Source organism: Poeciliopsis prolifica, unplaced genomic scaffold, assembly GCF_027474105.1.
Source record: "Poeciliopsis prolifica strain line A6 unplaced genomic scaffold, Auburn_PproV2 SCAFFOLD007, whole genome shotgun sequence".
Taxonomy (NCBI): Eukaryota; Metazoa; Chordata; class Actinopteri; order Cyprinodontiformes; family Poeciliidae; genus Poeciliopsis; species Poeciliopsis prolifica.
In genome coordinates, this window is record NW_026562382.1 from 12,944,881 (window position 1) to 12,971,343 (window position 26,463).

At 37.6% G+C, this 26,463-nt stretch overlaps 2 protein-coding genes across 3 annotated transcripts; one reads left to right on the forward strand and one right to left on the reverse strand.

Moving 5' to 3' along the window:
* Positions 1–16,417, forward strand: LOC129361078 (collagen alpha-2(VI) chain-like). Of its 2 annotated transcripts, XM_055031728.1 has the most exons (29): positions 1–17; positions 129–282; positions 2,108–2,299; positions 3,461–4,065; positions 4,158–4,178; positions 6,182–6,247; positions 6,353–6,406; positions 6,535–6,579; positions 6,659–6,685; positions 6,769–6,795; positions 6,875–6,919; positions 6,995–7,048; positions 7,222–7,284; positions 7,774–7,836; positions 7,908–7,961; positions 8,049–8,084; positions 8,162–8,224; positions 8,730–8,792; positions 9,080–9,142; positions 9,221–9,283; positions 10,278–10,328; positions 10,407–10,505; positions 12,032–12,094; positions 12,194–12,229; positions 12,321–12,366; positions 12,474–12,626; positions 13,654–14,109; positions 14,180–14,218; positions 14,309–16,417. In XM_055031728.1, the coding sequence occupies exons 3-29, from the start codon at positions 2,113–2,115 to the stop codon at positions 14,908–14,910; spliced, it is 3,144 nt and encodes a 1,047-aa protein (XP_054887703.1). In that variant the 5' UTR covers positions 1–17; positions 129–282; positions 2,108–2,112; the 3' UTR covers positions 14,911–16,417. The 2 variants fall into 2 exon arrangements, with proteins under 2 accessions (XP_054887703.1, XP_054887704.1); XM_055031729.1 differs by having other exon boundaries at positions 13–282; positions 2,108–2,290.
* xrcc5 (X-ray repair complementing defective repair in Chinese hamster cells 5) lies at positions 16,409–25,069 on the reverse strand. Its single transcript, XM_055031730.1, has 21 exons — positions 25,028–25,069; positions 24,398–24,511; positions 24,136–24,319; positions 23,490–23,538; positions 23,259–23,381; positions 22,912–23,091; positions 22,615–22,729; positions 22,279–22,417; positions 22,039–22,151; positions 21,898–21,960; positions 21,671–21,808; positions 21,050–21,146; positions 20,573–20,688; positions 19,951–20,147; positions 19,723–19,813; positions 18,767–18,836; positions 18,517–18,626; positions 18,212–18,308; positions 17,984–18,051; positions 16,913–16,987; positions 16,409–16,715 (listed from the first exon to the last, which is right to left on the reverse strand). The coding sequence occupies exons 1-21, from the start codon at positions 25,040–25,042 to the stop codon at positions 16,701–16,703; spliced, it is 2,169 nt and encodes a 722-aa protein (XP_054887705.1). The 5' UTR covers positions 25,043–25,069; the 3' UTR covers positions 16,409–16,700.
* Between the last annotated feature and the right edge of the window lie 1,394 nt (positions 25,070–26,463).

Sequence of the window (26,463 nt, forward strand, 5' to 3'; positions counted from 1 at the left end):
GATTCTGTTGATAGATGGTTCGTTCCAGCATGCTGTATTAACCCGAATCCACTTCAAGTCTTGTGTTTCAGCTTGTGCTGCTGTCGCTGTCCAGCAGCACAGGCATTCATTTAAACGTCTCTCTCCAGTGCAGCTCTCCCCAACCAGAGGCTGACCCCGGATGAATCTGCTGATATGGGAACTTTCCGATTGAGATGATTATCTGGACTTTGCAGTCTGTGGAGATTGCTTGAATTTCCTGACTCAGTTTGAAGTTTACATTCTTTGCGTGCTGCTGCCGAGGTAAGAAGTCTTAACTCTATTTCACTTTTTTTGTTGTTGTTTCTTAGACTACTTTCACTGAGTCTGTACAAAAACAGAGGCAACTTTATTAGTTGACATTATCTTAGAGAGATGAGTGAATACATTTGATGTTATTCTACAAACTGAAAACCAAAGGTCATTTGAATTTCAGAAAATAAGGTCACAATTTATGGGATCAAGAGCCCAAATTGTGGAGTGAGGGACCATGTTTTAGAGATACCACTGTTAAATCTTGCAGTTGTTACATAACTAAGTTTCTGTTTGTTTTTGTTTTGTTTAGAAGTATTTATGTATGAGCAACAACATGTGGGTGTGGTCAGGGTGGGGAAGTCTGCTTCTCCATCCTGTTACCAAAATAGAGATTTGCAGAAATCAGGGAAAAAAATGAAGCAAATTTGATCAAATTGTTAATTTGTCACCTGATTTGTTAGATTGTTTTTTATGAACATGCTGGCAGAGGCGATTGTTGAAATGAGTGGTATGATATATTGTTCCTGTTTGTTTATATGCTAGCATTAACACTACACCACAGCCGGGTATTATGGGAAGTTAGAAAAGTACCAAACTGAGTGTGTTTACATGAAAAGTTTAGATTATTTATGACTTCTTTATCATTTTTGCCTGTAGTTCACTGTTGTGGGCTGTTTGGTAGTTTTCAACGTTCAGCTGTCGCCTGTTTGATATTTGCGTATTTTTTGCTGTGGAACGTGACTCTAATCAATTTGTGGAAAACCTGTCTATTAATGGATTTTATTTCAAGAGAGCATATCTAAGCATATTTTTTTAGCTGGTGTTTTGAAAACAACCAATCCAGTAGTGGTATTTATTTTCCTTAATACAGATTGGCTGCACCCACAAGAGCAGATAAGAGGAAAACCGTTAATGCTAGCTTTGTTAGTGCTAATGCATAATTAATGCATAGTAAGGTTGATTCAGAGTTTGAACCATTAAAAAAGAGAGATAAAAGTGTTTTAGAGGGGATGTCAAGTGTTCATAAAATAGAACAGGGTTCAGGGGTTCACTGTTCTGCCACATTCAGAAATATGGAATGACTGTGTAAACTTTAAATTAACATATTTATGACATTTGCTTGTGGTACATCTTTACTTGTTTCCTGACAATCATGTTTTTTGTTGTTCTGTCAAGAAACGTATTTTCAAAAAGAAATAATGTTGTTTATATTTGAAACAACTGACCACAGCTTAAAATCGTTACAGAACGTTGGCTGGAGAATGTGAGTGTGTATTTTCTTAATCATGCTTCAAGCAATAAAAAAAGGAGATTCAGCTCAGCGATAAAAGTGATTTAATACTCAAGTTGTGAATACACATAAAAGGCTTTTGCATCTGTTAGTTCTTTGCTTGTAATGTTGGCCACCATCGATTTGATCATCTGACTTCGGAACATATGTTCTGACAGAAAACTAAGAAAAATGCAACAACCTCCCATCAGCTCATTATTTTGTTTGTTGCTTGTTGATGTTCACTCTCTTCATAGTACTTAACTCCAGCCAAAATGTTCCTCTCCACATTTTATTTATAAACTCTCATCAGACAGTACATCCAGGCTGAGACTTTTTCAAACAGAATTCCATGTTGTTAAGGAATTCCTGTTTTCTCAAAACAGATAAATGGAGAGATAAATATCAAGAGACGTTTTGTTAACACTGTCTGAAACTGCAATAAACATTTATAAGCTCTGCTGAGTCGCCTTCTGTGGAGTCTCACTTCTGTGACAGTAACTTCCTGCACTGAAACAGAGCTTTGGGTTAGAAAGCTGACGCACAGCAGCTGTTGTGTTTCAGGAAAAATGACCGGAATCGATTCAGTCGCGGTAATGATTTCATGGGTCATCATCCTGACGGTGTTCCAAGCCGCATCGCCTCAACCTGCTCCACCCCGAGGACCCAGGCCCGTACCTGGAAGAGGAGACAGTCCGGAACCAACACCGACTCCGCTGCCGCCAGAGCCCACAACAAGACCAGAAGGTTGTGAGAGTGAGTTATTTCAATTCAATTTTAGGTCAGAAACTGCAATATCCACTTTTCTGGATTTGCCTTGAAGGACTTGAGGTCGTTTTGATTTATATTTAATTTGCCCGTTTTATATGCAGTGCTGGAAGTATCCAGTGGAAATAAAAACGTAGATGGGTTAAAAGTGCAATAAAGTTTGAGCACGACTGAACATGAAATAGAGATGGTAAAGAAGGATGAAGGAGGCATTCGTCTGCTTCTAAAACACATTGCAAAACAGCATTAATTGCACTCTATGGATGTGAATTTACTGTAATTTAACCAGACAAAAGAGTTTGAGTTATATGAATGTGAAAGGCCTTATTTGTGCTATAATTTATTAGATGATTCACACTAATGCCTAAGAGCAGCATGTAATTCATGCTCTGTCACCTTGAGGCTGAGCTCATTTTAAACCAGGAACACAAAGCTTGTTTTGTACAGACTGATGTTCCAAGACTCACAATGAAAATGAACCTTTTCAAATCATTGCAGGCGTTATATGCACTTTCATTTTCATGCAAAAAATCCTAATAGCATAAAGGTTGCAGAATCTATATTGGAAGTTTCCCATGCAGCCCAGCAATATGAAAAGGCATGAAAGTGAAATTTAGGAATTTTATGGTTCTTGAAAAATAATTGGATTATCAGGCTTCATTCTGTCGCATTCTGCCAGTTGTTCTATCATTCCATCTGTTCATTCAACCATGTTTGTTCAAGGTACTAATAATTATACATAATGTGTTCATCTGGCATTCATTCATGCAGCTATTTAATCATCAATCCATTCATTATTCTATCCATCATTACATCTGTTTTCCACCATCTGCTATACTTTTATTGTTTTCTATTGTGTAGTCTTTTTTTTGCAGGTTTTATGTTCAAATTCTGACCACTAAAAACATATCTGCCATGGATTTATTATTAACTTTTGCATTTACATATAAGAACTTTGCATTTTCGAATATATGGTCTGAAAAAGTGTGCAATTTTGATATAAAAAAGTGTGTAGGAACCCTAATTAAACATTTTTTAGAGCATAACAAACTACATTGCATCTTGCCCTATTAGTACCTTATCGGTCATTAATGTTAACAAAAATCCTTTGTGACTTATTTACATTTTTGTTGGCATCTTCCTGTCCAGCAACGATCATCGACTGTCCCATCAAGCTGTTTTTCACCATTGACACCTCAGAGACCATCGCCCTGCAGGAATCTCCGCCCGGGAGTCTGGTGGAGAGCATCAAGGAGTTTATGAAGATATTCGCCCAGAAACTCGAAGACGAGGAATACAGGGGCCAGATCCAGATCACTTGGTCCTTTGGGGGATTGCACTTCTCTCAGAAGCAGGTGTTGTTCAGTCAGTTCACGACCAGACAGAGCTTCATCAGGAATCTCAGTCAGATAAAATACCTGGGCAAAGGCACCTACATCGACTGCGCTCTCACAAATATGACCCACCAGATGACATACTCAGGGACACAAGCTATCCTGTTCTCAGTGGTCATCACGGATGGTCACGTGACGGGGAGTCCGTGTGGGGGGATCAAGGTGGCAGCTGACAGGGCTCGGGATCGAGGGATCCACATTTTTTCAGTAGCAGCCTCCAGAAGTGTCGATGAAGTAGGGATGAGGGAGATAGCCGGCTCACCCACAGAGGTGTACCGAGACGATTACATTGTCATGGAGATTGTTAATGGAAGACCGAGGATGAACACTGAAACTATTGATCGCATCATCAAAGTCATGGTGATCTGAGATCTTATTTTTTCTAAATACTTTCTAAAAGATTTTATTGGTAGAAGAAACCTGCCTGACTGACTGCTGCTTTTGTTTTTCAGAAATATCAGGCATATCTACAGGTAAGACAACTTAAAAAAATAATGATTGATTCATGAAAACGTCACTTCATTTGTTCTAGTCCCAAGGTTTTGAAGAAACTGTTTCTTTACTTGTTTACCTAATGATTTTGAATCCCTTCCCTAATATTGAACTTAAATAACTACCTGGTAGAGTTATTATGCTTTGATTTGAATCTGTTATATATATATATCTATATCTATATATATATATATATAGATATAGATATATATATATAGATTAATAAAACTTAAATGACCTCAAAAAGGATGTTAGGACTCATCTCATCGTGTCATTTACTTTTTTTTTTTTACTATTTTATTAAGCAATAATAATTTGTCCTCAGAGATATAGCCATACCCTCAAGCTAAAAATATATAGCTCTACTTAAAAATCACAGAAGATCCAACGTGCTTTTAAATGTATAAACAATGAAAGCTTCAATCCACAAGTAGTTTCTTAGTCTAACTTACCCCACACTATGCTCATGAAAAATGTGTTCTTCTGTTCAAGGCTCATCAAAGATTAATGAGGTTGGTCAAACATTTTGAAATGGGATCACCACTGTTTTCACAAATGAGCTAGTTCTTTATAATCTTAAAACATATCGCATAGGAAGATGCAATGCCATAGAAAAACACCACATCAGCATCACTTTACTCTGCACTGAACACTACAGGAGACACAATAAGATCACCAGATAACCCAGGCCTGCCACAGGTTTTTGTATTTGTTGAACAATTCTTTTACACAAGCACTGTGGGTCACACACGCCATGTACATTTAATGTGTTTGCAACTTTGAGAGAATCCACTCAACTGTGACTCAGCATGGTTTAATCTCTCACCACACTGTGCTGTCTGCACTGATTTCTATCACCTCAGTGTGCCATATGCTTGAAACTGAAACTAAGGGCCCGATCTACTTTCAAAATAATGACATTTCATTCCCACACATTTGAATGATCCCAAAGTATTAATAAAATAAAACTAGAGGGTGGCATCACAGGACAAAGAAACATACCCCATCCTGATGCAGGAGCATGGGATATACAGTGAATTCCACATCCTTGATCCCAAAACACATACATCATTCACAACAAGAGTGCATAGTTCAAAGGATGTTTCACAAAATCCATCTAATATTCTTATATTTAGACCTCTTGTGTTTTATAATTTACATGTACAGTGTCCATACAAATATTTACTTCGAAGATTGCTTTTGTTTTCTACCATATTTTTTTTCATAATTGTATTTGAAATGCTTGTATATTGTTTAAAAAGTGGAACCAAAGTTAAATTTCTTGTTTCTGCGCGCTGATATGGCCAGTGAAGATAGTTCTCATTTGGTGATTTATAAGACAAAGTAATCAAAAATGCTGACACAAATCTTTTGTCCACCTGTTGACAAAGCTCTGCCTGGTTATGAACTGACATGAATCCAGCAATCTATCCCCTCAAACTGTTCAGCACAATATCCTTCAAAAGCAATGGCACCTCAGTGCAATAATTGTTTTTCGAGCTGCATATCACCACTGAACCCATATTGCCCTGTGGGTTTTCTTCTGACAACCGGTGTGTTGCAAATGTTCAAATATTCAGATTCAAAACAAAAACAGGCAATGAGTCTATAGAAGAAAATAGTAGAGCACTTGACAAAAGCCAACCTACACCAATAGAAGACCTGCTTGTGGATTATTTGCTCATATTTGTTGAAAAAAGAGAGAACATAGTTTCTAATCAGGAATTAAAACTTAAATGTATGTAGAACATTTAATGTGGAAACACTTACTTAGTTTCCATTATTTTAATTGAACAGTAGAGATACCAGGTAATTGTCATATATGAAGCAAAACATTCATTCCTCATAAGCATACAAACCAATGCTTAATGCAGAAAAACATTTTAAAAACTTCTATGGTGTCTATTTTTTATTTTTTATTTTGAAATAATGTTTTGTTTATTTATTATGAATTAATTTATTTTTGTTTTTCTTCTACTTGCAGTGTTATAAACCTACATGCCTTGAAGTCCCTGGGATCCCAGGACGAAAAGGGGCCTCAGGTCCAAAAGTCAGTATGACGACTGCTATTCTAGTTTTCATGTTTTGTCTCCTGTTTTGCAAAAACGTTTATTTTGCTGGAAAATGAAAGGTTTTTTGCTGGAAATTTTTCTAGGGCATTAAGGGTGACAGAGGCATCAAAGGACCAAAAGGTCATAAAGGTAACCAGGTATGCCTGAGAATGCATCAAATCTAGTAAAAAACACAAACAAAACAAAACAAAATAAAAAGAACTTGTGATTTTATTTTTTTAATTTTCAATGACAGCTCACTTTTTAATAAAATGTTCCAATTCAGGGTGATCCTGGGATTGAAGGTTCCATTGGACAACCTGGTCTAAAGGTTTGGTGAAGCTCACCAAATATTTATACATTTTTCATTTATTTATCTTTATAATTTGTCCCTTCTTGCTTGCCCTCAGGGAGAAATTGGTTTTATTGGTGAAAAGGTGAGATTTTCCAAAACTTTCTGATTATGTGCCAGTGATGGAAAGAAAATACCAGCTGTAATTAATTTATTTCTTTCAAACAGGGTGAAATGGGATTAATTGGAGCAAAGGTATAGTAACATGTTAATGCTTGGCTACACCACTCGTTTTTAGACTTTGAAAATTAATTGTGTTTGTTATTTCTTGCAGGGTGCGATGGGTTCACCAGGAAGGAATGGAACAGATGGACAAAAGGTAAGTGGTGACGCATGTTGCTTTTTCAAGGCACGGGGCACTAGACACATGTTCACTGACCTGTGGAAATTTCAGGGTAAAATTGGTCGAATTGGAGCTCCTGGCTGCAAAGGTGATCCAGGTGAAAAGGTGAGTCTTGTGCTTTCACTGAAATCTGCTTTTGTGTATTGATCTCATCGTAGTTACTGCAAGACAGAACACAATCACTTCTGCCATGCTGCACGTATAAATCAATCAGATGGTGTTTTACTTTATCATAAATCGCCCAAAGATGTCTAACTCATTCAATGCCTGTTTTTAAGGGACCAGTTGGATACCCAGGAGACCCTGGGGACTCTGGATTATCTGGAAAAACAGGAGAAAAGGTGTGAAAAAGAAGTCTGAGTTTATACAATTTTAGTCTGGAGAAAGACAAGGTAAAAATAAATAAATAAATAAATACAATAATAAAAGAACAGCTCAAAAATGCATAGATAACACAAGGCAAGGCTGGGGATTCAGAATTTCTTGGATTCACAGTGAAACAGTCAGGATGTTGGAATAGCAGCCTGGACCATCAACTTTTTATGGCGATTGTCACTTGTTTAATAGGCAGAAAGAACATTTCCAGTTTGAGCACAACTTTTGAAAGAGAAAGTGCCACATAGGCAAACCAATGTATTTCTACTAGTTTTGTGCTTTGAATACCAAAGGAAAGGCAGGATGTGATTTATTTATTGTTTTATATTTTTAAAATTTCAACATCTTCAAAACATGATTAAGTGAGTTCTTTAAAGCAAACATCCATATTCAGTATTCTCTATGTCCATGTCCACTGCTTTAATCTAATTGTGTCATTGTCTTTGTTGATTCAGGGTGATACAGGTCTCCCTGGGAAGATAGGCCCTCAAGGCCCTGTGGGAAATCCAGGATTAACGGTAAATTTTAGTTTGAAACACAGCAGAATAATAAAAAAATACAGCCACTAACCTGACTTACCATTTCTTAGGGTGAAAAGGGAAATTCTGGAAATCCAGGATCACCTGGAGAAAGAGGGCTTCCGGTATGTATCATAGATTTATTTAAATATCCTACAACATAAATTATTGGTAAAGTGATGACTATTATAGTACATTTGTGTTTCTTTCAGGGGATCAGTGGCAAACCAGGACAGAAGGGCGAACTGGTACTTCAAGCACTATTTAAAAGTTCTGTTCTTGAGTTGTAAAATTTTGACATTCATATTTTATCAAACGTCAACAGGGCAGCAGAGGAGATCCTGGAAGGAAGGGGGCGCCAGGACAAGATGGGGCCCCAGGGCCAAAGGTGAGTTTCACATCGAGAAAAATCAGTTGTCATCTACCGATGACATTTAAAGTTCTGGATTTTTAAAGCAGATATATTCTTTTTTCAAACTGAGAAAAGTTAGGAAACCAAAACCAAAAATAAATACTAGAGAACTTCTACTGCAGAGAGTCTTGGTAAACTATGCAGTGTTTTTCTTTCTTTCTTTTTTTTATGCAAAGACCATGAAAGAAGGAGGGTTTCTGCTGGTGATCTGAAACTCTGTTAATCTTTTGAAATACTGACAAACAGCATGAAATTCTTTTGACATGAGTTTTCAGCTGTAGAAGTACAGAAAATATCATGTTTTTCACATTTTCTGCACAACTCTACACCCCCAGAGAGCAGAACCTCCTCCTGTCGTGATTTAGTTATGCAAAGCATCAGATCATTTCTTTGAATTTTGAGGAAGATTCTTGTTCTGCTCCCATTTCTTTAGTCAGCGATTATTTATTATTTAAAATTCTCACGCAATATTTCTTTGAAGGGTGATCGAGGAGCATCGGGGGACAGAGGTCGACCTGGGGAGGATGGAGTTAGGGGTGCGAAGGTGAGAAGTTCACAGTGTGGGGGGGCTTTGGCCAGAGAGGCAACCCAGAGCCGTGTTACACATCATATAATGAAGCTACGCCTTTACGCACGGCGGATCAGCCAAAACAACTCCAGCTGAGTCTGGTATTTGGAAAAAGAGGCCTTTCTCCAGAGAAAACACAATCCTTTTGAAATGATCTGGCCTGCGTAGTCCACTGCCAAATTCCCATCCACATGAGTAATTCTGTTTGTGGGAGCGAGAGTCAAGGTTAAGTCTGGTGAAAGCATTTCCATTAATGTTTTCAGGGAGACCAAGGACTACCAGGACCAAGGGGTTGGCCAGGAGAACCAGGCAGCGCTGGAGGAAATGTGTGCAGTTTATTATTATTAACAGATTAATAGTTAAAGTTCATGAGCTGATAGAGCCATTAACCTTTGACACTGTAGGGCACAGTGGGGCCTCCTGGAGACCCCGGACTCAGAGGAGACCCTGGACCACCTGGACCGCAGGTGAGAAGATCAAGTTTTAACTCTAAATGTTATAGTATTTACAATTTTTAAATATTTTAAATTTAATGGCATTTTAATTATTTTGAGGTCTTAAATCAAAATCAGTAAAAACTGTATTCAGATATTTACCACTCTGAAAAACTAGTATGCATAAAGAAGACTTAAACTTTCCGATCACAATGGCCACCAATGAGTTTGGAAAAATGTGAAAATGTATGTGGTTATATTTCCAGTGAGGAGGAGAAACTCTGGAGCCAGTAGTTTGGACTGGGCATGTTGCTAATGTGGATTTTCAAATCTAATGTTGAGTGTTGGATGCTCATAAATAGTCAGTCTGTTTTTAAAAATCTATATTTTCAAAACGCAGCTAATTTCACATGTGAACATGTTTGTTTTAGCATTTGATGCTAAAAAGTGACCATGGATATATCATGTGTAGTTCATGTACAGTACAGTACTTCTTAAACTTTCACCTATAAGACTGCTGACTTATAGGTGAAACTGCTTCAACTGTGGCATTATACAATCTTTTTCCCGTGTGATAGTTTTTTTAAAGTCACGATGATCCAGCAAAAGATTCATAATCTTGTGACAAAAAGTGGAGCAAGCAAAGTTAGTTCCCACACCTCATTTTCATTAAGTTGACTCAATTTTCCAGCATGGCTGGGACCTTGGGGAATGTATGAGTGTTCACTCCATCCTGTACTGCATTCCTACAATAAGAAGCAACATATCCTGTTAGAACGATCTCTTTAGAAAGAATCAATTCTGTTGACAAAATTCACTTTTGGTAATTCTCCTCTGAAGCTGGTTCACTATCACCCTCTGATGATTTCTATTGTCACTCATTTACTCAACAACAAAAAAAGTCCTAATTGTGAGTTTTTTATTTATATTGCATAAATGAAATTATGCTGTTAAAGCATTAATAACAAAAACCTAATCTTTGTATATAATACAAATATTTAACATTCAACACTGTCCTGGTTTAAAGGGAGACAATGGCAGACCAGGATTCAACTACCCTGGACCAAGAGGACCAACAGTATGATTTTTTTCTGTTCATATAAAATTTCCTTCAGGTTTTAGATGCACAAGTAAAAGTGAATTTTGTGCTTCACAGGGAGAGAGAGGAGATCCGGGCAAGAGAGGACCCAGAGGGGACAGAGGTCAATGCGGTGCAAAAGGGGAGACAGGAGCCAAAGGAGCACCAGGAGAGCCTGTAAGAATAAATACACAATGTCTTTAATGGAAGGGAAATTTACGGTTTAAACAGAGATGCTGAGCAGATAAGCTGAAACTAATGTCTATACAGTTCTGCTAAAACAGGGAAAAGCTCTTATCTCAAAACTGAATGTTGTGCAGACTGTTCTGCCTCAAATACTTGGACTGCTGAATGCACACAGCAGAAGAAGTACTTAAATGAAACTATGTACATCGGTGTAACAATCACGTTTTCAGGGCCATGTTAAGTATTTTAACTCAAAGGGTGATTTTGTTTAGATGAAGTTTTTAAAACTGATCATGCATTAATTAACCTATGTTGTTGCACCAAATACGTCTAAATCTGTAAATTTATTTTATTTTGTCAATTTTAACTAAATCCTTAATTATGTCATCTTTGTCCTTGTTGATTTTTGATCAGTCCCTAAAGACAACTTTGAATTTTTGCATGAATATATTCATGAAAATTCTACTTTCAAATCAAAGAAGTTATATAAAAGAAAAATCAATTAATAAATAGGAAATTTATGCACTTGAAGAAGCTACTATTTTGTAAAACAGACTTGAATTCAGTTTAAAAGGTCGCCTAAATACATCTTTCCTAAAGAATAGTTACTACAGTGGCCAGTTAGTCAAAGGTGTTGATGTAGACTTGCACAAAAACTACATTACTGGCCTTTACTTAGTCACTCCATATGCAGCCACCTACTGGACAACCACTATAAGATCACAAAATTTGTATTTTAACTCTCGTGGCTGGCCTTATGACAATCTTATAAGCAAAAAAATATTACTAACATCAATTAATTATGAAAAATACTATTGGAAAAATGTTGTGCAAATAATCCTTTGTCCATTACTTGAGTTTCAAAGACTTAAAAATGATTTTGCAGCCATTCCCAGATTGTCCTCTGCTATTGAATGTCTTTAGATCAGAGATTGGTGTGTAGCTATTTGAGATGTTTTAGCCTACTTCATGTTGTCATGCAGTTTCTATTTAAGTGATTTCTTAATTACATTCCATTTTGTCAGTTAATTAGTGATTTAAAGGAGGAGTAGCTGTCTTATCACATCTGGGTTGGTTTCAGCATCTGAAACATTTATAGTGACCAAAAAAGCTAAAGAAATCTCAGGTTGAAATAGATCCCTTAAATATTATCACAAAAGAAGAAACAGAAAATAGTCATTAAAAAAGACAGAAAACACTGTGGAGCTTCTTTTTTAGACATGAAAACAAGGATTATCATCATCATCATCATCATCATTACTGCCGTCTGTTTCTTTGTGATATTTTTTGCAATGAAACAGATGCAATTTATCTTCTGTACTGTCCATGTGTAGTTCATGGACAGTTCAGTACTTCTTCAAACAAGGAGCAAAATCAATGACGACAACGCTCCACCTTCTGTAAAAAATGACTTTAGCTGAGCACTTTATACATATGCAGAGAATGAGTCACTACTACTTAAAACATGCTTGGTATGAGGTATGAGTCACTTCACCAGAAAAATATTTTGCATTCAGGGTGAACCAGGCCAGCCAGGAGAGCCAGGAGAGAGAGGACCCCAGGGAGACCCTGGAAAAGATGTAAGAAACAGCAGCGGAACCACTTCAGTAATTACCTGACCATGCATAAAGATTTCAGATCTGATATCTCCGCTCTGTGTTTGTCATGTGCTTGTGCAGGGGGGTCCAGGACCAGCTGGGGATCCTGGGCTCACTGTAAGTCAAACTGAAAAATACCATGAATAAAAGTAAGCTCTCTATATTCTTTTAAACTGATTATCTCTAACCCGTCTTAATGTTATTCCAGGACTGTGATGTTATGACGTACATCAGGGAGACATGTGGTTGTTGTGGTAGGCAGGGAGACGTGATCCTCATTCCAACACAGCTTTGCAGATATCATCTTTAAACATGCTGAGCCACTTGTTGCATTTTCTTTTCTTTTTTTCTTTTCACTCAGACTGTGAGAAACATTGCGGTGCTCTGGACATTGTCTTTGTGATTGACAGCTCTGAGAGCGTTGGGATGACCAACTTCACTCTGGAAAAGAACTTTGTTATTAACACCATCAACAGGCTGGGATCAATGGCCTCTGACCCCACATCTCCAACTGGTACAGAATAACATCCAAGCCTTTTCTAAAGAAAAATCAATACAGTGATCATGTGTCAAACTGTTGGGAATGTTTCAATGATTTGAAAGTCAGAGCCTATTGTTTTCCTACTGAATATTACGTTAAAACTTTGCTGTTATTTTCACAATATGATAAACTACATCTAAATTATCTCTGGGTTCTACATCTTTATACAAACACAAGAATACAATACAATGTGACTTATATCTGAAATAATATAAAGTTTATAGATTATTTCGAATGTACAACAAAAGCTAAATTTCGGAGTAGTTTTTAGGTGAACATGCTTTTTGTGCAAAATATTGTAGCTTTTTGTCATTCTGTATCAAAAGTACAACCACACAGTTTTGCAGATATCATCTTTAAACATGCATTGGGTTTTTTCACTTTTAACACTACCTCAGAGTTCTACTCAGAAGTTGTAATTTCCAGGTTTCGTGTTTAAAAAATGAAACAGAATGGACCCTGAAGGGGGAATCCTTGATTTGAACATTAGAAGTGTCCCGCTAACTCCAAATTTAGATTCAATATGTTTTCCACAGAAATATAGTGAAAGTTGTTACAGGATTAAACAGTTCATTTGCACTTCTGACTCTTTTCTATCTTATTAACCACTGCTGATGTAGTGCCAAACAATCCTTGTTTGTAAAAATTCTCTTGATGTCTAAATGCACATAATGAAGATTAACTAGTTGGTAGTTCGCCTTGCTAATTGTTGTTAGTGATAAAACACTTAGCAAATTTAACAACTTTTGCAATTTACTGGCTTAGCTGTGGCATCATCTCAAGATTCGGTTTTAAGCTTCTGAAGCCACAGCAGTCTACCACAGTTGTGGGTCAGAGATTTGGGAAAACTCTGTAGCTTTTTAGCAATGTTCAATTGAAAAAAATTAAGCCTTTTAGTGACATATTTACAGAAAACAGTTAAAGAAGTTTTATCATTATAAAAATACCATTTACTTATACTAGCAACTTGCAATTAATCTACAGTGACCGTGTTTTTCAGGTACAAGAGTTGGAGTGGTACAGTTCAGTCACGAAGGAACGTTTGAGGCCATACGACTCGATGATCCTTCAATAGACTCCATGTCTTCATTCAAGACAGCAGTGAAGAATCTTCAGTGGATTGCTGGGGGCACATTTACACCCTCTGCACTCAAGTTTGCCTATGATAACCTAATAAGGGACAGCAAGAGAGCCCGTGCCAAAGTATCTGTAGTGGTAGTTACAGACGGTCGCTTCGACCCTCGTGATGATGACAGTAAGCTCAGGTACCTCTGTGATGACCCCAATGTGGTGGTGAATGCCATTGGGGTTGGTGACATGTTTGACAAGGAACATGACAGTGAGACCCTAGTATCAATAGCCTGTAACAACAAGAACCGCATCACTGAGATGAAGCAATACACAGACTTAGTGGCTGACAACTTCATTCAGAAGATGGAAACAGTTCTCTGTCCTGGTAGGTCTCTCTATCCATTCTCCTTTTGGTATTTGCCTAAACTTCACTGAATGTCTGTTTACTATTCCAGATCCAGTGATTAAGTGTCCAGACCTTCCTTGCAAAACTGGTGGGTTTTATTTATGGTTAGGTTACTGATGTAATGGTAAAATGAAGAGAATGTCATTGAGTAAGCAATGACATTCCTCTCTCATTACAGAATTTGATGTAGCTCCATGTGTTGGACGACCCATAGACCTGGTGTTTCTTCTCGACGGTTCGGAGCGCCTTGGGATGGAAAACTTTGGCCATGCACGTCATTTTGTTCAAATGGTTGCAAATGCATTGACAATGGCCAAGAACAGAAATGACCAAAACGGGGCTCGTCTGGCACTGACAGAGTTTGGCAATGAGAATGAAAACCAAGTGGCTTTTCTTCTTACACACGACCAGAAGGCTATCACTTCTGGTCTATCAGGTTTACATTATCTTGATGCGTCGTCAGCAGTGGGGCCTGCCATCTTCAAAACCATCAATGAGATTTTGGGTAAAGGACCCACTCGCAAGACGAGACGTGGTGCCGAGGTTTCATTTGTTTTCATCACAGATGGTATTACTAACATCACCAACCTGGACGAGGCAGCTTCTGCAATGCGCAGGGAACACATCTTTTCCACTGTGATTGCCACGGGAAGTGACGTGGATGAAGAAGTCCTAACAAAGTTGGCTATGGGTGACCAGACTGCCATCTTTAAGAATCAGAAATTTTCTGATCTGTTACAGCCTAGTTTCTTTGACCGTTTCGTCAGGTGGGTGTGTTAAAGACTGTCCTCATTGTGAGTGTCGTACTGGTGTTACTGCTCTGTGCTCTGTTCTGTTTAACAGTTGATCCAAGTTGAATTCACCCTTGTATTGCTCTCAAAAATGCTGATTAATGTCACCTCAGTCAGAGATTAACAGGAACAATAATGTGCAAAACCTGAAATATTTGGGGAGAGGTTTCTAAAGAACTCAGCTCTTACCAGCACTGATTTTCTTTGTGTTCAAATATAAAATAAAAAGAAATGAGCCAATGGTGAGAGATAACTGACAAAGACTTTCGATACCTCTATATTGTCTACCCAAATTGTTTTAAGTAAACATTTTTCTGACATTTTTTTCCTTCTTCCAAAAATATAAAATTAGGTTTGCTTCGATTTATCTGTCAAATGGTCTATTTCGTTTTCCAGTTGCAAGAAACTCAAACTTTAAACAAAACCTATCATAAATAAGGGTAAATGATTTCCGTCAAGTTGTTAGCCAGTAAAGCAATTTATTTTTCCAAATACTTGCAAATTCATCTCCAGACATGAACCCTAATGATATAGCAAAATTGGCTAAATATCTATGACAGGTTATTCAGTCACTTAAAATGTTCCTGTTTTTAGTGCTTGTGCACATAATTGTCTGTTTCCCTGTGATGATGTGTTGCGACCTGTCCAAGGTTCAGCGCCATAGATAGACACCAGCCCCTTTGCAATTCTAGCATTTGAATGAATAAAATCTCTTAGCATTTTGAAGAGTTGTTTTGAGATGGTGAAAATCAGTTTTGGTCTAGTTCTTTCTCCGTCCAGCTATAAAATTCACCCTCTGATCAATTAATATGGATTTATACCAATTGGAAACAATATAAAATATCCAATACATGCAAGATATTAACCGCTTTTAATGTTTTTAACAGAACCACACCTGGAAATTCAAGAACTCCTTTGAAAGTTGGCTGTGATGTCACTTTAAGGTTAGGGCTTTAATGACTTAGGTAAATCATATTCAGTGATACAGACTTGAATCTTTGTTGTCTGCAATAAATCCAGGGCAATATGTTGTGTTTATGCTGTTTATTTTTGAAAGGTTCTCTCCTAAACTAAGGAAGAACCGTTTGCTTTTTAAGAAGTAAATGTTACACAAATGCAGCTTTTAAGTGTTTTATGTCTCATGGTGTGGTGCTAGCAAGTTTACATTTATTAATTAAAGACTTTTTAGAGCTGTTCAACAAATATGTTACACAGGATCATATAGTACAGTGACTTGGTTCAAGAACATTTGTTTAGAGGGTTTTTGTGTAAAATACAAGTGTCTGTTGGTGTTCATTGTCTGTCAAACAAAAACTTTGCAATACTCTCCTTATTTTAAGAAAATATTTGTTTTTTTACTTGTGCATCCTACAGTTTGCAATTATTATTACAAAGCACAAAGTTTTAATATATTTTGTCACCCAAAAAAGCACACATTCTACTGTTAAACACATTATAAATCACTGACTCACAAAATAAACCTGTAGTACCCTGAATGTTGCAGTTTTTATTACACTAGATGATTAGAAATTGACTTACAAAAGACTCATACAATATAGTGATTTTACATTTAAAGGGGAATACAAACTTTTTGATCTAAGCAGTTTTCTGCAAGTTGTTTGGTCAATTGTTTAATAAAGTACAGTAAACTTAAATAAACCCAGTGACGGGGACTTCCAGTGGAAGGAACAGGACAAAGGACGGTTTAACTCGCTTGCTTTGGGTGGGTTCAAAACCACATTCCTTAGATTTCTGCCAACAATCCTCCTGCTTCTTTTCTTACATCATGTCCAGCTGCACAGGAAGAGAGCAAAGAGAAGAGATAAGAGCCTGACGAGTTTATAATGAGGCACCAAAAGCTCCACTCCTCAAAGAACAACATAAAAAACCGCAGAGGGAACAGTTCTAACACTGATCTAATTCCTAAATTCCATATCTATATAAAAAGAGAGAACATAGATTGTTGTTGGAAGACACATTTTCACACTCACCAAGTCATCCACATCACCAGTGTCTTCCACCGGTTCAGAAGCAACTTGTTCTTTCTTTTCCTCAGTCAAAAGAAACTGCAAACAAAGTAGGATTCATCTAGTATTAAGGGCTGATAAAGTTTGTTCACACAATTTAAATAACTCTCACGACTTTAATAAATATCCTTGGAAAGCTAAATATTTCAGCATTTCAACACAAAACCTGAATGCTAGAGATTTAGAACAGAGTGATGTATCTCACAGTAATATATTTAAAGGGTCCATTTCTGCTATGGGTTAGAGCTAATATAAAAACTTTAAATTTAGTTTCTCGTAAATTGGAAAATTATGGAATAAATGGAAAAATGTTTTTTAACAGGAAGAAAGTCCAACGTGACTTCAGCCTTCAGCTGCTCTTCTTAAATTAGTATTAATTCAGTCAAATCGGAGGGTTTACATGCACAAAAAGACTCTGGACCTTGACTAGGCTACTTGGGTTCCTGTTGGTGCGAAAAGCTTTTTCCACTTGGACCTCTAGAAAGGAAGAACAGTAATTCCTGCCAAGTCTAGTTTTTTTGTTATCGTGACCGCAAACATTAAAGAAAGCAAATGAGGCCTTTACATGTTGGTTTATTTGAGATCTCCTGGATTAGTCACTGATGTGTTCTGAGAGTAATTTTGGTAGACAGCCTACTTCATGTTGTCAGAAAAGTCCTAAGTAAGTGATTTCCAGATTCTGCAAGTCTGGCAGTAATCAAGCTTTTCTATATGGGGTCAGGTTAATTTGGACAAGTTGTTTCTCTTAAAATCATCATTTAAAAACAATTTTTTTTCAAAGTTTCTTTTTTTGGTTTGTTTGTTATTCATTGCTGATATTAAAAAATAAATTTTCTGTCAAATTGAGTTCTGTTTTTTCATTTGCTGTTAACCATAATTCCCAAAACAAAAATACTTCTTATATATGTTCCTTTGTGTTTCATTAGTCTGTATTTATACACAAGTTTCACTTTCTGAATTGACTTACTGAAATAAATTAAATTCTTAGTGATATTCCACACTACTAATATGAACATCAATATGCATTAAAATCACCTGAGAAGCTTCACTTTTCGACACGGCGCTTCCTTCTACCTCGTCCTCGCTGATCAAAGTCACAGCGTCTGGCCAAACAAAGAAGTCAAACGCTGAACTCTTCAGTAGACTTGTACTGTAACTAAAGCAGCGTTCAGCACTCAAATCATGAAGAGGGTTCATCTCTTCCCAGGGGAAAAATAATTTAGCAGAAACCTTGCAGCCTCTTAAAAAGAAGGCTTATCTTACCTTGAACAAGCAGGTCCCAGAAGACCTCGAGGGCTCTGCTGGGAATACTCCTTTTCAGGGACTGAAGGTAACTGTTGAACAGATCAGCATTCCCCTGCTGAATTATGGAAGACATAAGACATTCAAATTCCATTTAGCGCTCTCACAAATGCTGACATGCTTATGAAAATTGGCCTCAGCTCAAGTCACAAGAAAAGAAACAGACTCATTTTAATCTCAAGACTAATAATCTCAGAAGAACAACCGAACTTCGAAAGAACATCAGTCGTGCATTCCTAAATGTCGGGTAGTGAATGTTTACTTACCTTTACAGACTCCTCTCTGAAAGCCTGGATACAGGTGATGCTTTTCATGTAGTAGTGCGTGTTCTTGTTGCTAAGCAGCTGCTCTATCCTGTGAGTCAGCTGCTGACAGACTGAAAAGACAGGGGTCACCACAACCAGAGAGAGAGAAAAACATGATTGCAGGGACAGAGCGTGAGTCACGGTGGTTTATATTGCACCGATTTTCATCTGATCAGCTCTGCAGATAAATAACAGGAAGCCGGGACCTCACCTTCTCCGAACGGAAGAGTTTTCTGTTTGATCAAAGCGCGGAAGTCCCGGGCTGGATCGACGCTTCCCACCTGGTGGGAGGTGGAAATTAATTTAAGACACATCTGTTGTGCTTTCCAGACTCAATGTTCCAGAGTCGGTTTTGTTCATTTCCAAAACACAAAATAATAAACTGCACCATTGGTTTATGGCAGATTTTCTACAGTAAGCAGGCTTTAAATAAGCAAGAAGAAAAACCTTTAACTAGAGGGAAAGTATGACCCAAGGGATGGACACAGGGCATGATGGAAGGTAGGAGAAGGAAGGAAGGCATGAAGACAGGCCATAAGGAAGAACATTTGGACAAGGAGGAGGAAAGATGGAAGCGCACAAAGAAAGAAGGAAGGAAGTAGGATACAATGATAGAAGTTCATCAAGACAGATGAAGGGACAGAGAGATAGGATAAATGTATGTTACCTATCTAAAAAGATAGGGTGCATAAAAGGTGGAAGAACACAAAGATGGAATTAAAAGATACGGTGCAATAAGTGCAGGACACTAAGGAAGGAAGTAGGACAAAAATACTAAGGAAAGAGGGACAGTAATAGAAGAAATGAAGGAGAAAAGAAAAAAGAAGAGAGGAAGGATGCAAATAAGGAAGAAAGAACCCAAGGACAGAGGGATTCCAATTACGAAAGAAGGAAGAACACAAGTAAATAACCAAGGAAGAAAATACAGAAGGAAGGGTGGAAGGAAAGAAAGGACACATAGCAGGAAAGAATAAAGGACACAAGACAGGAAAGATAGAAGAAAGGAAGAATACGACATTTAGACAATAGGAAAGAAATAGTCTAGAAATAGAAATTTGTTCCACTCTTAGTTTTTACGTTTATCCAGACATGAAAGGTACTCTGAGCTTTTCTATATATAACCCTACATGGCCTGTGAGGACTCAGCCAGTTCCCTCTGATACGTACAGAAGTAACAGATCCTTCGGAAATGTTTGCCAGGTTATACTCATCCTCTGCTTCGTCTTCTTTTGCTTTCTTGGCATCTGGCTCCTCAGAGCTATGAATCACAAAGGAGAATATTTACAATCCATCACTGCTTCTTGCGACATGAAAAATACCATGCATGTTACTCTGCAAAGGTTTTACAACCGATCTGCACACAGGACTGCAACAGGACTCTGAATCCAAACTCACTCTTTGCCAAAAATCTGAGCGCTTGTCTTCAGCTTCTTTTTCTTCTCCACTTCGGTGAGTGGAAACAACTTCTTTATCTCCTCCAGTGGAGCTTGGCAGCGTTCCTGGATGACCTCAGGGCGATCGAGAGCAGCCTCCAGCCACGGCTCCATGGGGGGAAGAGGAGAGTCAGGGTGTACAGCCCTGTGGTGCAGACACTGAAATAATAAAATGATTTTGAAAAGTTGAAACCAGCACTCAGTGAGGAAGAACCAAACCAGGATAAACAGTGTCAGATATAAGCTGGGTAAGGTTTTCATTCCACAATAGTCAATTAATGAAAAACCCAAATATTGGTAGGCAAATGTTAAATCAATGTGATAATCTATATTAGATTTTTGTTTGAATAGATTTCAAATATACTTAAATCTATATTAGCTTTTCTTAGGTATTATTTGATATTTGTCCTTTAGAAAATGGTAGATGGGGAAAAAAAAGAAATAAAAGTTATCAAACATTGATGCTAACTATTTTTCTTTCCCCCCCATGTACAGACCTGGATATTCAGAGAAGCAAATTCTATTATTTTCTTTATGACAGTGTAGGAGCTTTGTCTTTTAAATTCAGTGTTTCCAAACTGCACCTGGAAGTGTCTCTGGAAGGCAGGGTTGGGAAGATGGTGAGGTTTGAGCAAATCTTCGTCTTCTGTTACAAGCATCATCGAATCGATAAGAGAGTCGATGGCTGACAACTGCGTTTCTACAGGAAGCAAGGAACAAAAAGAAATCACAGAGTTTAGGTTTAGATATGCATCTTAAGATTTAAAGAACAAAAATATCTAAATAAACACTTCCTAGCAAAACAGTTCATCTTAAATATAAATACAGCATATTATGTTTGTTTGTGAGAATACATTTTCAGTTCCTTTTTGTAATTAAAAAATAAAGCAACAATAGTGTCCCACCAGCCTCAGAAAGTACATGTACTAAAAGGGAAATACAGCAGATCTGAAGTGCTCACATCACACCCATCGAAATGGCAGATTTTCATAACATGCAAACTAAATGATAATTATTATTATTTAAATGTGCAAAAGTATATCTTTCTGTGTTTGCCGCACCTGATGGAGCAATCTTCTTGTTGTTCTCAAGAGAAGGAAATGTAAACTCTCTTCCATAAAGATCTTCCATGAAGGGCAGCTGAACATATAACAGGCACTGCAGAGGGAAATACATAAAAATGAATGCAACTATTTATATGCAATGTAGAAAAAGACAATCATTTTCCCCCTTCATTGTGACTTTATATGATCCCAGATACTAGCTTAGCCAAGAAAATAATAGCATTGCTTTGAAAGAGAGCTAATTAGAGGCTCACCTGGTGATGTATTTTAAGTCAAAACCACAAAAGAAATCAAAATTTCCATTTTGCACAATGACCTGATAGGTCATTCAGCAATGAAAAAGCCACTACCTCAAAAAGTCACATAAAAAAGCAGGTCACAGGTTGGGAATGCACTCAGGGACAAAGACCTTATGGTTGAACACAAATAGGTCTTCCAAATTATTTAATAATAGTTATAAATATGGATATCCCAACAAATACAAAAAAGTTTAGACTGATTAAATGTCAGAGCATGGGCGAAAAAGATGGTGTGTCTGCAAAGACATTATTTTAAAAGTATATGAGGAGAGTTGCTGAAGAAAAAACTGAGAAAAAGTATTTTTGTCTGTGACCTGACCTCATATTCAGGCTTGATACACGGGAATGCAGCGCCCACTTGAGGATTGCTGCGCCGGTCGTAGGCGTAACGCACAATGGCAACCATGTTGAGCTCATCCAGACCACGGATCAGAGCCGACATGGCCACGCCTGCATGCTGCTCAGAGAGAAAAGAAACACAACAAAAATACCAGAGCAGCTTCAACTTGTGGTCATTAACTTAACACCAGTGCTGTCCATCCCTACCTCATCATCCCGTGCAGGAAATATCTTGACAATCTGTGTTCCCATGAACTGATGGCGAAGAACCTACAGATGAAGATTAGTTTAGTATGCTTCAGCTGTTAAGTTGAGTCATGGCCTTGATTAAAAATAAGAGGAAAATACCAAGTTCTTTTTAGTGAAGCCCAGAACAGCAAAGCACTTCCCATCATGCTTGTATTTCATCTGATCCTGATCCACTTTGGAGAAAGGTACGATATCACTTCCGTACCGAAAACCTGGCAACAAAAAAAGAGGCGGGCTTGAATTTAAGCATAAAATTTTTCAGATTTTAGGACAAAAAAAGAATCTCTTCTTGCTCTTTTTTTTTCTATTCCACTCTTCAAGGCTTTAGATTGTCCTCACCCTGAATAATGTCTTCCTTCTGCACCTCTGTCTCATTGTCGTCATCCAGACAGTAAACAGTCTCTCTCTTCACATCATCTCTCTTGTTGGTTTGAGCATCGACTGTGATCCACATTTTCTTCAGTTTCTCCTCAGTCACCTGGAGAACAAATGTAACATTTAAAGCGAGGTTTATGTGACTATTATTAAGGTGGAATAACCCTTAAGAATAGCTAAAGAATATATGAAATGTAAAAGCACTGCTTTAAATAGAACAGCTGAAACAAGCAAATGTTTGTTGTGCCCCCTCCCTGGATTTTAAAAAACTGCAGATAAATCGTGTTTTAGAGAACTTACTGCTTTGTAGCCAACGATACGGATGGACAGAGAGCTACCGATGGTGAGCTGACAGGGCCAGGCCATGGGTCTCCTCTCAATGCGTTTAAACATACACAAGTGCTCCATAGCATTCCTGCAACAGAATCGAGGCAAATGGAAATAAAAAAATGTGACGAAATCTAATACAAGGATCATTTACTCCTAAATGCAGTCAGATGGTGAGACACGCAGGGGAAAGTATTAACAGAGAACAAAAACCAATGAGACATGAGAAAGAACATTTGAATTGGAGAAAAAACTTTGAAACTCTTCAACCTGAATGTGTAAATTTCTTCCAGGCCCTCCTCCTCATCCAGACTCAGCATGATGTTTTTAATCATTTCCAGGCCACTTCGCTGTTCCCTGGAGAGACCTTTGCCCCTACCAGGGTCACCGGAACCCGTTCTGTCCCCATCTCCTTCACCCTCTTCTTCATCCTCCACTGGGAAAGGCAAACTGGAAATGAACAAGTTGGTAAAGGCAAAATAATATAAGGCCAGCTTGCTATGCATAAAGTCTAAATTAAAACAAATTTGAAGAAATTTAGCTTCTCGCGTGAGAAGTAGAATGCTCTACAGTAATATGAAAAAGGCCATGCTTTACAAAAGGAAACTGTGTATTACAAGAACTGCATGTTGATTTCAGCTTGTTTCAAGTTTTCAATTATGACATCCAGCTTGTCTGAACTGGCTTCAGTGCTCAGGTCAGTCAGGAGAACAATGTTTAAGCGATCACACTTTTTCCCCCTTAAAAAGAAAAAAATAGTCACAATCAATTAGTCTCTTCGACATAAAGAATGAATCCACCGATTCTTCCTTTATTTTTTAAATAGTCAGATACAAATTGCTTCTTACTGGGTTTCTGTCTTGAGAAGATCCATGGAAACTACAAGAGCATCCAGCCCTGTTAAACATAAGTTAAGGAACTTTTAAAAGAAAAATTTTGCACTGATGCAGTTATTCATGCATGTAATGCAGGTTGACATTTTAGTATCACATTTTTTTTAATTGGTCAATTCAAAACTATTTCATCCCTTGCAGTTTTTTTTTCTTCTGTTTTTATCATTAAAAATTATGGATTTTATTTAATGAGAGTTAAAAGTTATCCAAACTATTCTGGTCCAGTATGAAACGGTAATTAGTCCCTAAGTCCATGCCACACTTGGCAGCAGCCTCTCCCATCGAGTGTTTGATAACTGGCAAAAAGTACTTTATGTCTCTCTAAAGTATCCTTAGGTGTCAGTGTGTGGCTATGCATGGTCAATTGTCCTGTGCAACTTTTTGAGGCTGTACTCGCCCAACTATCACTGGAGATAGGCACCATGACCTGGGCAAGCAGATATAGACAATGACTGATCTGAAACATTTAATCGGGGGCACAGGGACATTAATAGGGAGCCACTAAATTTTCACAGCGCTATAATCTTCTCAGAAACTCAAATTTGGGATTTTATTAACAATAAGCCGTACAAAATTAATAAATAAGTCCAACAAAGGATACAGTCAGCCTGCTGATTTTCAGGGTGGATCTGATGTTCGATCTCTTCCAGCAGCTCAAAGTCCGGCACCATAAGATGACGATGCACTGTGATGTTCTGGTATTGCCCATCCCGGGCCAAAGGGTTTTTGGTATAATCCGTGCCAAACAAAACCAAAGCTAGTTCATCCTTGGTCTCTGCAAAAACCTGGCAGAAAAACACTAGATGAAGATAGGGGGCTTATTTTTGAGGATGACACCTTGTTCAATCACTGTGCTACTGTACCTGCCGCTGGACAAACTTCTGGATGACTTTTTTCGCCTGTGCAAAAGGAGGCTCTTCACCAGGGGCTGAGTTGGACATGGAGAAGCCCACATCCATGCAGAGAACCAGGGCTGACTGCAAAGCAAACACCTCAATGGTCATAAACATTTTCTTTTTTCTTTTTAACTATTATGGCGTGTTTAAACCTCGATTTTTACTATAACAGATCAAATACATATTCATTCTGCCACTATAAAGCTGTCAATAACTACTGGAACTTCTCCCCACCAGGTGAATTTACACCATGGCTGAACTGTTTCGTCTTAATCAGATATTCAAGCATAAACCTGGTGTGGAAGTTAGGAGTAGGGTTAGGATGGAAGTGGACATGTTAAAACCACCTTTTGACATAAAATCAAGACATCACCATGATGCAAATGAGAAGCAAATTGAACCTAGAGGCGTGACTAAAGATTGGCAGACATGCCTTAACACGAACCTGATCGAACACAAGCAGCTTCTAATATTTTCAAAAACAAAACAAACTAAAAAAAAATACCCGAAAGTATTTTTTGAACATGAACTTCCTGTTATCATTCATTTAGCATCAGTCTAAAGAAATTAACACACATTAAATAGAAAACAACTTACCTTTGCTCCGGCCATCCTCTTCGTTTTCCCTCTTTTAGTCACTGAGTGTCACTGTGTTATTATTCCGGAAGGCAACAACAAGCGGATCAGAGAGTTCCTGTGTCCCCTAGTCTTTTAAATCTTCGTATATTAAAATATGGATTTGGGGCCCAAAAATATTATTTATATGCTTGAAGGAACGTTTAAATATCAGTAAAGATCAACAATATTTTACGTATTTATACGAACGGTGTTTTCGTTTCTAGAAATCAAGATGTGGGTTATACGCCCTCTTGTGTTTCACGTGGCTCTCTACACCCATTATTCTCAAAGCACAATGTGCTGCATGTGTACCCGCTTTGATAATCTTGATTCAGATGATGGCAACAAGAATCCGCCATTAATTAAAATCAAAGGAACACCTGCAACTTGATGGTCAGTGTGCCTTGAGAACCAGGGGTGGGAAACACATGTTGGAGCTCTGCTTGTACTGCTATAAAAGATCTTGACCTGCCAGGAGACTTGACCTCAGAGAGGCATTTCACCCATCCTGGTAAATAAACACATGTCAATGAAACAGATTAACAGACAAAAGTATACATTTTTTAAGCATGCTTTAAATAATATATTTTTTAAAATGTCAACTGTGATAAACACTTTTGCTATCCAGCTACTGTGATCTTTTTTCATTTTACAAAATTGAGAATTAGAGCACATACTTCCTGTTTGTGTTTGGTAGTTTGTTGTCATTTACGTAATTTGAGCCAGATGAAGCTGAAACGATGCTATTTGAAAAGTTCTGGGAAGAACATATTTACAGAAAAAGATTATCCACATTAAGTTCAAAATTTGTATATATTTTGTATAGTTTTGGCTTAATTACTGCTCTGAGTTGGTGTTTCAGAAAATTACCCTTTTCAGTGTGTATATTAGGTTAAAATTAATTAATTACAAAATTAGTTGATGACTATTTTAATAATCAATTAATTTGAGTAATCATTTCAGACATATGTGGAAGGAAATGAAATATGGCAGTTTCTCTTTGTGAATAAATTAATCCATCCATTGATTGATCCATGGAGGCTGGTGCCTTTCTACTGCAGCCAATAGGCTCGGCAGGTTGCCAGCTGATAAAAGGGTAACAGAAATATGCAGGACAAAGAACCATGTGCACACACACGTACTTCCTCCTGAGGGCAATTTAAAGTGACCAGTTAATCTAACATGGAAGCCAAATATCAGCAATGAAAATGGAAGTTGTGGCCTGGATTTGAACCCAGGATCTACATGCTGAGAGGTAGCAGAGATAACAGTGTGTACATGTATTTACAGAAAATAAGAACTGGATATTATTGGCTGTTTTACAGTAGGAGGGGAGGAATACGTTAAGAAAACATCTCACCACTGAAATGCAGTGATGCTATCCTTTGTTTTACCTTTATTCTTTACCATTATGT